Genomic DNA, 13,392 nt, shown 5'->3' on the forward strand with positions numbered 1-13,392 from the left:
TCTATTAATGTGCTTTGATACAGCACTTTGGGAACATCCAACTTCTTTTGCAATTACCTTTTGAGGCTTTCCCTCCTTATGGAGGGTGTCAATGATGGTTTTCTGCACAACTGTCAGGTCAACAGTCTTTCCCATGATTGTGATTCCTACTGAACCAGACTGAGAGACCATTTAAAGGCTCAGGAACCCTTTGCAGGTGTTATGGCTTAATTAGCTGATTAGAGTGGGACACTTTGAGCCTAGAATATTGAATCTTTTCACAATATTCTAATTTTCTGAGATTGCGGATTTGGGGTTTTCATGAGCTGTAAGCCATAATCATCTCAATTATGACACATCATGGCTTGAACTATCTTGCTTTGCATGTAATGAGTCTATCTCATATATTTGTTTCACCTTTTAAGTTGCATTACTGAAATAAATGAACTTTTGCACGATATTCTAATTTTTTGAGTTTCACTTGTAGATCCATAGTATTCTCTAGTTCATTTGACTAGGCATGAGAGTTTCATGAGTACTGCTAATCAGAACTGTATCTTGATCTTTTTCATAAACTATACATACACTTTGCATTGTTTACTGTACTAATAAACTGAGTTAATAGGAAATGATTGGGGATGTACATGACTGAGGTTTTCTGATTGGAGCCTTAGTGAAGACATATATACTGAAATATCATTACTGTTTGAAAAAAACAGTCATTTGAAAATCTCTTACACAAGAAAAAATATTTTCATTATTAAAATGTATTGACAGCCTATCTGCAGTAGATTGTATAAGAGTTTAATTGATGATCAGCTGCTCTTCTCAGTAAGCTTAAAGGCACAGTTTTACTGAGGGTTGTACTTTCAACAAATCAGTATCTTATCTGAGCTACCCTTCTTTCTTATTCAAGCATTAAGAGAGTAGCTGGAAGAAAAATATTGCATCTTCTGGGTAAGTGTCAGTAAAACTTCAGGTACTTCTTCATATCACTTCTAACACAAACTTGGACAGAATTTGAATTATTAACTTTTGCCTGATTCTACCAACTTTATTGCATAGATACTATAATCACTTTCAATTCTATATTCTTTCTAGTTTTTTTTAAATGCTAATAATTAATGGTACGTTTTATCCAGTCAACAAATTTGAAAACATTTACATAAATTCCAGGGCGATTTGGAAGTGCACACTTATAGCCAAAGGATGTTACACCAACTAGAAACCACTTTTTATTCTCTTGACACATCAGAGGCCCACCAGAATCTCCCTGAAATGACAAAGAAAAATTAAAATAATATTATTGTTGACAACACTATTACTATGAACTTAACTGTTTAATAAGATGACTGTCAGTTTTGTATAATATTTCTGGAAGCTTCTCTGGAAGCCATAAGTTTAAATGAAACATACTGGGCCTGTGTAAAAGTTATGTCATGATACTTATCCTTATTGAGGAAAGAAATGCCTTTCATAAGGGTCCTTTACCCAATCTGTTAATCTTGGGCAGGAAATGCTTCAGTGAGATAAATTCACTGAAAGGAATTTATTTATCACCCTGAGCTTACTTGTCTTGACATTGAGGCAACCTTCAACCATATTTTGTTGCTGTCTAAGTGATGTGTATTACTTGTGCCTATATGGATCTGACCATGCTGTTTCTTTACTCTTATGTCAACTCAATGTAATTTATGTATTTTTATGTAAGAACCATGGTGGTGTAGAATGCAGTACTGCAAGCTACTTCTGCTGACTGCCAGCAGTTTGGCAGTTTGAGTATCACCGGCTCAAGGTTGATTCAGCCTTCCATCCTTTTGAAGTCAGTAAAATGGGGACCCAGATTGTTGGAGGAAATATGCTGACTCTGTAAACTGCTTAGAGAGGACTGTAAAGCACTGTGAAGAGGTATATAAGTATAACAGCTATTGCTATTTATTAATTGCTTGTAGGAAGGGTGGCATGGGCCATTCCCTTTAGTCACTGTTACTGCTCTTTGTAGCTTTTGTGGGGAGAAGAACACATCCATAGAAGCCTTAATCCCCTGGTGCTTTTTAATATTTTATGCTAGTAAGAGGGATTATATGGATGATTTAGTTTTCTGATAATTTCTGAAGCACTAATTATAGCTGGTCAAGAAGAACTAGTGATGTATTGGATTTCAATAGTTAAACTAGGGTTTTTTGAACAGGTTTTTTTGATGGACCAGTGAAATTTTGAATGAACCTTTATTCCTTCCCTACCTGTCTCCCTTGTTAAGTTGACAATAGTACTACTATTTTTTTCCTTTCAGCCAAAATGATTTGAAAAAAGTTATTTTTTCCTGCTACCATACTTGGAGATATCCCAAATGGAAAATATTTAAGCGTAAGGAGGTGAGGGGAAAGGAATCAAGGTAACAGGACTCATGCAAACATGCAGAATGAGCAGGGGAATCCATCAATTGGTAACCATTATCCAGACAGAATACCTAGCTAGCCATCATTTCCAAGCTTGAGTAATGGATTTGAATCTGGCAGAAATGTATTAAGCTTCATTTTCAGCTGGTTTCAGTAAAGGAAAAAACAATCATGGTTGCCATATGGAAAGCCTTTTGCTGAACATAGTGCAAAGTACATAGTGCACTATGCTTTGGTAACAGTACATCACTTGTAATAATTATTATTTCTTTGATGGATGGAGTTCTAAATGTTCAACATACTTTATTCAAACTAATTCAAACTAACATACAGTGGTAAATGAAAGCAGAATGTAATAGCAGTGATGTAATTATAAAAAACATTCCTCATAACTTTTTATCTCATTGGTATCTATATAAAAAGTTTACATTATAAAAAAGAATCAAAAACTAATGAATAATTTATTGACTACACTATGACAATGCAAACACTGTTACCATTTACCTTACAAGCATCAATTCCACCTTTATCATACCCAGCACATATCATGTTTTCAGTAATATTGTATTCTGGCATCAGTTCCTTGCATTTCTGATGTGTTATAAGAGGGACTTCTGCTTCTTGCAATATACTTGAGATTGAATCTATTTGAAAACCAGAAATATATGCACTGTTGTAACTGATAAAATGATGCATATCACGTAAGTCAAATAATACACAGTATTTAGTCATTCCTATACTATATGACTTACCTCCAGAGCAGACCTATGCAAGGCCCATTAGATTTTCATTGCCAAATAGCTACATCTAATGTAAGTAATGTGGCTCTCTTACCACTTTTGTCTTCCAGTTCAAGCTTCCATTTTCAAGAGATGGAAAAGATTTCTGTGCAGTTCTCCAAGCTGCATGGAAACCTGGCTGGAAGCATCAGAGCTTCTATTGATGCCCAGTATAGCACAGTTGTAATACTGCAGTACACAATTCAGTACAGATGTAAACAAAATCCATAGTGGATTATAGAAGCAGATTAGTGAGAGCTCTCGGAATGGCATGGATAGGAAGCTCTTACAGTTTTCTAGCTTTCAACTTGCTGTAGCAACTGCTCCTCCCTTACCTATTTTTGCTTGATATTAGTTCTAAAAAAGTGCTTGATTAAGTGGTGTGACATTCTATCCCTGACTTATAGGGTTGACCTTTGAATTTATAATTACAGAGAATCATAGTCCTATTAATACAATACAGTTAGAAGGGAGAAGTAAATATCTGTTCTCACTTCTGCTTTCTTTTAATAGAAAAGCTATGGAATTTAATGTTTCTGATATAAGTACACTCCAGTTGGAAGAATAGAATAGCTGATAGTTGTGGCAACTTTGAAGTAAAATAGATTGATTATGACATAGATACATTGCTTATCATTTTTATTCACTGCACCCATGTGTGTAGTAACAATTGAGCACAACATTTTGTGCATCACTGTATTCCTTTAATGAGATAGGCTCTATTCCATTACCATTTATGCCATAATTTAGTCTTGAAAGCGCTGCATGATGCTTGTTCTTCCCTTATTTATTAGTACCCTTAAATATTATTCTGCAAAAGACATTTATTGTGCATGGTCAGCTTGATGGCTTGGGACCTAGGTGACGTGTATTTTTCATATTATGCTGTAGTTTGAGTTCATGGATCCCAATTTAGAAAATTTTCTGTGCTTTGCAACTGCAAAAAAAATATATTGCGTTATTAACTGCAAATCCTACTAGGGGGCCAAGGAATATGCTATTGGGAAGATCTATGCATAACTGAAAAACAACTATTTTAAGGCATTGCACTACTTAGCAAACTAGTTTTAGCTGTTTAGCTGCATTCTTTGACATATTTTTTTTTTTGCTAAATTTAAAGCCACTTGGGGTACCAAGGATTGTCTTTCTATATGTTTCTATGTTTCCTGCAAACTACTTGCATAATTTGAAGCCATGTTCCATGTTCCTCGGCTATATGTGGTATAAGTTTCAATTATGAATAATGACTTCTTGGTGGTTTCCATTGTTTAAAATGTATTTCTAGACTAAATCTAATTTATTGTCAATAATATATATTCTTTATGTAATTCACTTAATATCTGTTTATTCAAGATGCCTTTATTAAAATAAAAAATGAATTTTCTATGGTAATATCTGTTTAATCTTATTTATCTTTATTTTCTGTTTAATCATAAACTGCTTTTGTGCAGGAATCTTTACCTCTTTATGATTGGTTTATCATTTAATTATATGAGAGACCAACAATTTTAGTAATTTTCTTTTTGTATTTTTAATGTAAAATCAAAGTTTGTTTTAAAAACAACCCCACTTATGTACATTTTCCCAACCATTACTTTGGATGGAAAATTAATACGAAGCTTCAATGGATCTGTTTCATAAAATGTACTCTAATATTATGATGGTTGATACATCTGACAGAGAAATGTTTTTATACTCTAAATCAGGGGTCACCAACCTTTTGGACCTCAGGGACCACCAAACTCATAATTTTATATCCCGTGGACCACTAATATGAATTTTGACTGATGGTGGCTTGCTGACAGTGCTTGCTGCAGAAAGCAGCAGGGATCCTGGAAAATCCCCCAAAAAGTATGCAGGAAAATTCCCCACTCCCTTTTTCCACCAATCGATCATTCTTTGAGATTGCAGGATACCGTCTCCAGCTCCGTTCTCAGGGGGAGAGAGAGAGAGACTTTTGGCTTCATGCAAGGAAAGCAGCAGAAGCAGTCTTTCTTTCTCTTCCCCAAACTCCTTCAGAAATGAGTCCTTGCCGGCACTGACTCTTGAAGCAGGATGTCTTGCAGGGTCCCAAAGACTCATTTCTGGTGGAGTTTGGGGGAGAGAAAGAAAGACTTTTGCTGCTTTCCTTGTGTACAGCCAAAAGCAGAAGAAGAAAGAAATGGAAAGCAGCAGCCCGGTGGCCAAGCCAGGTGTGAGTGGGCAAGTTCCCCCCCCCCCCTTTCTCCCCTCCTCCCACTACCTCATATTGTTCGCAATGCAAGCGACGCAAGCCTTTTGTTCCCATGGGCCATGTGGGCAGCGCAGTCTTGTGTTCCTGCGCAGCCTGGATTAATTGCTTTGGGGGGTGCTTTGGGGATGACATTTCTCTGCGGACCACCAAAATTTTCTCGTGGACCACCAGTGATCCCAGCCCACTGGTTGGCGACCACTGCTCTAAGTTACAGTAATTGCATCAGGAAAATATAATAAAATGAAGAAAGAGATTTAACATTACAATGACATACCTTCTTGTGTGGTTTTTCCCCAACCAGCAATAGAGCATTTAGTGCCTGGCAAAAATTGTTTATTTTTTTCTGGGAAGCAAATGGGCTGAATATAATCTGTGTGAAAGAAATAAACAATTATACTTGCACTCTCCGGTCTTTGATGCTAACATTGCACAAATAGTTTTGCTGAAAAATAATCCCCAAAGAAATTTAGCAGGACTCCCACTTTTGTGATGATGATTATTGGAAATTACATGGAAAAATTTTAAAATATCTTAGATTTAGACCCTAATCTGTTAATAACATAAAGGCAAAGTTGCAGCAGAAAATCATTTTACCTGTGTAATTTACTCTAAATTGGAGATGTATCAAAGCGATGTCACTGTCTTTTGTTCGCTTATTATAGTGTGGATTGATGATAATCTGATCAATCTCTCGGCTCACTGTTTGAGGATATGATAGATTGAGATTTGTGTGCAGCCCAAGAAATGCTTTCCACCGAGATGGTTTTAAATTCCTCCTAAGTCAAAATAACACATGCTTAAATTATGGTTTGAAATAGCTTATGAGATGTAATGTTTGTATATTTTAATATTTGAACCACATTGACACAATATGTTCAAACACAACTTTTACTGATTTCAGTATTACTGACAGTCAGGGATAAGCTTACATTTCCAAATGTTTTGGATGCCAATGCCACAATCTCTTTCCACCAGTCATGTATGTCAGGGATCAAACTTTCAAGGGTCCTCAAATTACTTATCCTGTCTTACATCTAATGTTGCCAAATTTATGGCAACTAGAGAGTAGTTTTTTTTTTAATTAAAAATAGAAATTAGTTTTGATCATTCTCACAAAAATGGATGAGGAGCCTATTTATCCTTTCAAATGTGTGACTGTCCAATGCCAGTAGTAGCAATATTCTATTCTATTTTCTCTTCCATCTATCATCTGCCACTAGCATAATATATTTAAGACAATATATACTGATAATAGGGATATAATGTGCATTATATATTAAAATAGATGTATACTGACTCAATATTATTAATATTGAACTTTATCCATTTCACATATTCCTTTTAATAAATGCTAAAACAGGCAAAACTCAAATTATATGTGGAATTGCTTAGACAAGCTACCAGCATTATTAAGTCAAACACTCCACTGAGTGAAGCTTCATTCTCAAAGATTTTATTGTCACTTCCATCTATATTATTTATCAGCAATATGGAAGTCCGTGATTTGTTTTAATGTCTCAGTGTAGCCTATAGCTTTTAAATTCCTTAAGGATCACTTCTCCAGAACAATTTCTCAAATTAGTCAATGTTGCTTAGGTGATACTTCTTGCTGTGAAATCAATGTATTTACCACATTTAATAAAGGGCTCACATTTTTACACAAAATCTATGTTTGTAATACACTGTAGAATTGAACAAAATATAGATTAAATTAAATTAAATTAAATATAGGTTCATTTCTGGGCACAGCCATCACAAATTTGAACATTATTTCCAGGTTTATTGCTTCACGTCCATGTATATTACTGTGTTGAATCACACTGCATCCTTAGGGAGATAATGTTGTACAATTTGGTGAATAAGTATAAGATGAATAAGATGAACTGTTTGATTATGAAAAATGTGTCTTGTTATTGAGGAATGATATGCCAGCAGTGATGTAGCTGAGACAGTGCAGAAATCTAATACATATGCAACAAGATAGCTCTGAAGAGAGAAAAGCTAATGGCCTTTATTAGGAGAAGAAGCAGCGCAGATTATGATAGAGAATCATACAAGTATCATAGAATATGCTAGCGCAAGCCTGAGTACCATTGTTGCTAATAACAAATATTGCAAATTCTTATGAGAAAAAAAATGAACATTTATTATTCATATTTACTTAGATAAGTTTCATATGGATGGTTAGGCTGCATTTCCTATAAGACATTCTTTAATCTCAAATCTGGTAACACTTCAGAGGAATACAATTGATTGTATATAAAATTGATCACTTAGGCTAATATAGCCTTTATAATGCAGCTAACTACATTACATTCTTGATATACTTATAACTATATTGTAACTAATGAGATGTAAGGTTGAAAGTAATTGAGGAATCACCATCCTTGGATTCCATTTTTAGTAATGAAATGCTTTGAATATATTAGTTATATTACGAGAAAAAGTTCATATTTTAATATGCTGTAGACAGCTTCTACAGTAGATAATGTGAATAGTGCTGATCCAGGAAAAATTTCCATATAGATAAATATTCAGAGGTGGACTTTTTTTTCTGGTTGCAGAACCAGTTAATAAATTCTGACCACCAAGATTTTCCTGTTTGCCTTTTGTATAAACCAGATATTTACAAGAAACTTCTGCTTCTTCTGATATAAGAGTGTTCATTACATTCCTCTCAGACATTTCCCATAGTTCATTGTCTCCAATGACAAATATTAGATAAATGAAGATAAATAAATTCCATGAAACTTTTCTAATGTAGATATCTTGTTCTTATTAATTTTAAATATTCTATCAATCTAACACATTCACATGTACCAGAGTTGATATAAGACAATCACATAGAGTTATTGCTGTGGAGAAAATAGAAATAAGAGGAAGGAGTATTAGGTATGTTCACCACCTTGAGTTTCCTAAAAAGTAATAAAGGCAGGGTAAAAATCTAATTAATATATGATAATATATTAATATATGATTGCTTTTATCAGAATCCAAGTTTGATCATTAGATTCAAGCAAATAAGGTCATTGGCTCAATGTGAGCTAGATTATTTAAGGAAATGTGAGGTAGATTATTTAAGGAAAGGACTGGTGCAAATGCTCCATTTCATGTAGTGGTACCTAGTTTGCAAAAATCAATACTATCAGATATCAGCAAAGAGATATATAATACTGCAATGCTTTCCTGTTTTTTTTTCATAGTGCTTCATATTTTTGCAGATATGATAGTAATGGGTTTTATTGAATAAGTATCATTCATAGTACTGGTTCTTTTCTTAAGCACTGTTTTAAGGTAAAATCTTTTTTATGAAAGGTGTTTTTTAATTCATTTTGTATATTATTTTGGGAAAACGTACATTACATTTATTAATAATAGTAGTAGATGTTCAAGTGAACTATACGCTGAATCGATTGATTTAAGAAGTTTAAATATAACTCCTGCACATCCTTGTCGCTGATCTTCTCTTTACTATAATATGAGATATGTATCTTGTCTCTATCTTTTAAATTCTGACATCCATTTTTTTTTAAAGAAGAATACATGAAGATATGGAATGTAAGAATTGTTGAATTCTGGAAATAAATTTTACCCATATACACAATGTGCAGCTGAGATTAGCCATTCATGGTTGATAAGAGAAGCTCCACAGGTTGGATTGTAATCGAAATACAGTGAGACTATCCAAGGCCAAGCACCTTCTTGAGCATCGGAACCACCAACAATTCTTGGTTGAGATTTCTGGGTAATCATTCTTTTCCCACAAGCTACGGGTAAGGAAAATAAAAAGTGAAAAGGATGCATTCTGAGAAATAATATGCTAATTTCACCTACTCTGTAATAGGCACTGTAATAGTGTCCTTTTGCAAGCTTCTGACAAGCAAAGTCAATGGAGAAGCCAAATTCAGTTAACAACAATTTTATTAACTTAACAACTTCAGTGATTTACTTAACAACTGTGGCAAGAAAGGTTGTAAAATGGGGCAAAATTCATTTAACAAATGTTTCATTTAGCAATATAAATTTTGGGCTCAATTGTCATAGATTGAGGACTATCTCTATAAAAAACTTTTTCTTAGGTTGATATAGAAATATATAGAGATCTTAAACATATTTAAGGCCATGTACACACATATCTAGACAGATATAATGCTCAAAGTAACATTTTAATTAAATATTTATTACAATTAATCCTTAATGTTGAAGCCTTCTAAAAACTCAACAATATCATCTAATTTTTGGAATTTTTTAAGATGATATATTTAGTTTACCATGATTATTTTCTGTGAAAATATTGCTGGGTAAATAATATTTTTGTTATAAATTATTTCTGTTATTGCAATTCCTATTCACTAATGAAAAGGGTATTGTTTAGAAATTCAAGGTATTAGAAAAAGTTAAAATTATCATGGGAAGATGAAAAATCAGTACAATTTTTGAGGGAATTTACAGATATCCTGACTTTCATTGTATAATCCACACTGAAGCAATGTTTGTCCTCCCTTGTTTTACATAGTTTAATAACTTAACATTTAAAACATTCTTATGAAACAATGAAATAAAAAGCTTTGTAAGATAAACAATATCAATATACCTTCTGAAATGATTTAAAACTATTTAAAATCAAAAGTGTCAAAGAAATATTAATCCAATTCTAAATTTCATTCTAAAAATGAAATAAATAGTAGTTGTGAAGTTTTAGCAACAACAACAACAAAAGATTGCAGCAAATTGTATAATATATATTTTAAGATTGCAGCAAATTGTATAATATATATATATGAAATAGATCTATCTGGATTTTTGTCTAATTGAGAAATGGCATTATAACAGCAACATGAAAAAGTACAACAAAATCTGTTCTTCCTCTCATCTTCCTTCCTGAGACACTAAATGCTACCTGTATTTTTTATTATGTTAATATATTTATAAATACATAAAGTGATGGGCCAAAATAGTGCAACAATACTATATTCTTAAAAACATAAATACATGAATAAATTCTGAAGGATCCTAAAAATGACATGAAAAATATTTTTTTCAGCAGGAAGAAAGACAACAACGTAAACAAAAAATGTAATGTATTGGGAAAAAATATAAATAGTTATCCTTTTATGTTGAATTTTTCATTTTTTGTAAACTTACATTTACCACTGCATTGCAAATGAATCACCAGATTATTCAAACACTTTACCCTAGAAAGAGAGCATATTTAATACAAATCAGGTAATAAAGTCCAGACACAAAGAATGTGTGTGTGTGTGTGAATGTGTATGTATGTATATATGTATGTGTGTGTATACGTATATATATATATGGTATTCAGCTTTGTTCGGGTATTTTCCCATGTCATTATAGTTGTGCTTTTAAAGTTGTAGCAACGTGTCGGCAGAATCTCATCTGCCATCATCAGGCTTCTTTATTGTATTCGTCTGTGACAAACGAACACAATACAGAAGCTGATGATGGCAGATGAGATTCTGCCGAAACGTTGCTACAACTTTAAAAGCACAACTATAATGACGTGGGAAAATACCCGAACAAAGCTGAATACCATACATACATACATACATACATACATACATACATGTGTGTGTGTGTGTGTGTGTGTGTTTATCATATATATATCATTCTGGCACAGCGTAGGCTAGCACCAAATTTAAAACAGAAACGCTTGTGAAAGTCTGACTCACAGACGAACCCAATACAGAAGCCTGATGATGCCAGATGAGATTCTGCCGAAATGTTGCTACAACTTTAAAAGCACAACTATAATGACGTGGGAAAATACCCGAACAAAGCTGAATACCATATGTCTATACGTATACACACACACACACACATACATACACAATATGAACATCTAATGCACAAACGTTTGTGAATTCTTTAGAAACCCTTCAATTAATTTTGACCCAAAATGAAAATTTGTTTTCAAAATAGCATACATGTAGCCTTCTTTCAAAAACTATATTGGAGGGAAAGTTGAAAACAAAAAAAAAATACAGTATATATGCAAAGCTCTTTGATGAATTGAAATGTTCTAAAATATGCCCTACTACTACTATTGCTTTAATAACATAAAAATTAAAAATTATACTCCTATATACTGTATATCAAATGCTATATTAATACAACATAGAACATAGAAAAAGTAGGGTTGGAAGGGACCTTGGAAGTCTTCTTCTCTAGCCTCTTGCTGAACAGAAACCTTACACTCGGCAACTTTTCATATGTCAAGATAGATGGCAACACATAATTGACTTGGCTGATCTCAAAAATTAAGCAGGATCTACTCTAATAATGATTGTTAGGAAATATAAGGGTTGGTGTTTAGATGGAGAATTTGGTATGGGGTATATGAAAGCCTTTGAAAAAGAAGGAAAATGGCAAACAAATTCCACATTGTTGCCATATCCATAGTTATCTGCACTCAAGATTTACTTAAGAAATTCTATTACAACTGATTATTAATATCAGAATATTAAGTGCAGGACTCTTCAAACTTGACAGCTTTAAGAGTTGTGGACTTCAACTCCCAGAATTCCTCCTCCAGTCATGTTACCTCAAGTGGTTACAAGAACTCATTATTTTGACTCATATCAGTTGATGTTAGTGAAGGGACTGTCCTAAATGTTCACTTATTCTGTAAATGTTTGTTAGTTTATATGGAAATATCAATACCTTTTGACAATTTTTACTCATAAATAATAAGAGAATTAATTTTATTTATTTATTTTATTTGGTTTGTCAATTGCTTACAAGATAATAGGTATAAGTAAAAACATAGTTATGAATACATGGATACATATAAGAAAAATAAAAGAAACAAAAGGACAGGGACGGTAGGCACATTGGTGCGCTTATGCACACCCTCTACAGACCTCTTAGGAGCAAAAAGAAAAAGAAAAAAATTAGAAATCCCCACTTACCATATTTTCAATGATTTACTTATGCTTTCTTCACCATTTTAACTGTCATTTATAAAGCCTTACCTTGGTGTTAATATGAAGTTGCTGTTAGTTGTTTTTTTAACTTCGACAAATGGACCTGCCCCAGTAAACAAGACAGGAGATGACTTGTTCCCACTTCTAAAAGGAAAAACTTTCTTAAAACATATCCTTTTAATTATAATAAAATATAGATATTATTGTACTGTATTGTGTGGTTTAATAAGATAAAGAAATTACTTAGTAGATATATTTACAGCACATTCAGAAATGATTACTTTATGAAGAAATATGCAAAACTGAACAATCAAAATATGCCAATACTTCTACCTACACAAGGAATCAGAAAGAGAAACCTGGCATTTACCACAGTTTGGAACTTACTTTGGACTTGGGCTACAAATTTTGCAAACTGATGGCCAAAGTAGAGTTAGTTACTTGTTGATATTGTTCCTCCTATATCAAATTAAGACCTTGCATTTGTGAATCCACCTGTCTGATCTAGACATGGAAATATTGTAGCCAATTACATATGATTAAGAAGTCTGCAGAATAATAAAACTATACATGTGTTCATAAATGAACATAAGCATAATCTGCAAGCTTGGTTCCAATATAACAATGCTGGTATAGTAGTAGGGGAGAAAATTATAGGGGAGAAAAGGTAAATTGTTATAATTTAGATCTACAATTACCACTGTAATTATTCAATGTTAATATACAATGTTATAGTATTACACATAGAACTTAATATTTTATTCCTGTATATTGAGGAAATGAAAATATAGACCAATATTCTATACTGAATGTCAGAATAAATTTAATAGAAGTCATTAAAAAATTGATGAGATATCTTGGGAACTAGATAAAGCAACTATGAAAAATACTAATGGCTAATAAAGCCAGTATTTGGAAGCTATTAGCTTCCTTTTTTTCATTCTCTTATTTTCTACAGGGATTTTTGTTTTGTTTTGTTTTGGTGTATGTGTTTGTTCTTAAAAATATTATTGCCAGCATTGTTGTTTCTGTTGTTATTTTTAAAATATATCTTT

At 32.9% G+C, this 13,392-nt stretch overlaps 1 protein-coding gene across 1 annotated transcript in view; it reads right to left on the reverse strand.

Annotated features, from left to right (window-relative positions):
• Window positions 1–1,093: 1,093 nt before the first annotated feature.
• The window catches only part of TMPRSS15 (transmembrane serine protease 15), a 67,439-nt gene continuing 55,140 nt past the window's right edge, over window positions 1,094–13,392 (reverse strand). Inside the window, exons 21-28 of the mRNA XM_087967529.1 lie at window positions 12,386–12,481; window positions 10,536–10,585; window positions 8,983–9,157; window positions 5,985–6,166; window positions 5,665–5,760; window positions 3,466–3,468; window positions 2,883–3,022; window positions 1,094–1,252 (exon numbers count right to left, since the gene is read on the reverse strand). Of these exons, the coding sequence (XP_087823655.1) occupies window positions 1,094–1,252; window positions 2,883–3,022; window positions 3,466–3,468; window positions 5,665–5,760; window positions 5,985–6,166; window positions 8,983–9,157; window positions 10,536–10,585; window positions 12,386–12,481 (901 nt within the window). The remainder of the gene's footprint in view (window positions 1,253–2,882; window positions 3,023–3,465; window positions 3,469–5,664; window positions 5,761–5,984; window positions 6,167–8,982; window positions 9,158–10,535; window positions 10,586–12,385; window positions 12,482–13,392) is intronic.

Source organism: Notechis scutatus, chromosome 5 (genome assembly GCF_049901735.1).
Source record: "Notechis scutatus isolate UNSWTSFEM ecotype Mainland chromosome 5, rNotScu1.2, whole genome shotgun sequence".
NCBI classification, from domain to species: domain Eukaryota; kingdom Metazoa; phylum Chordata; class Lepidosauria; order Squamata; family Elapidae; genus Notechis; species Notechis scutatus.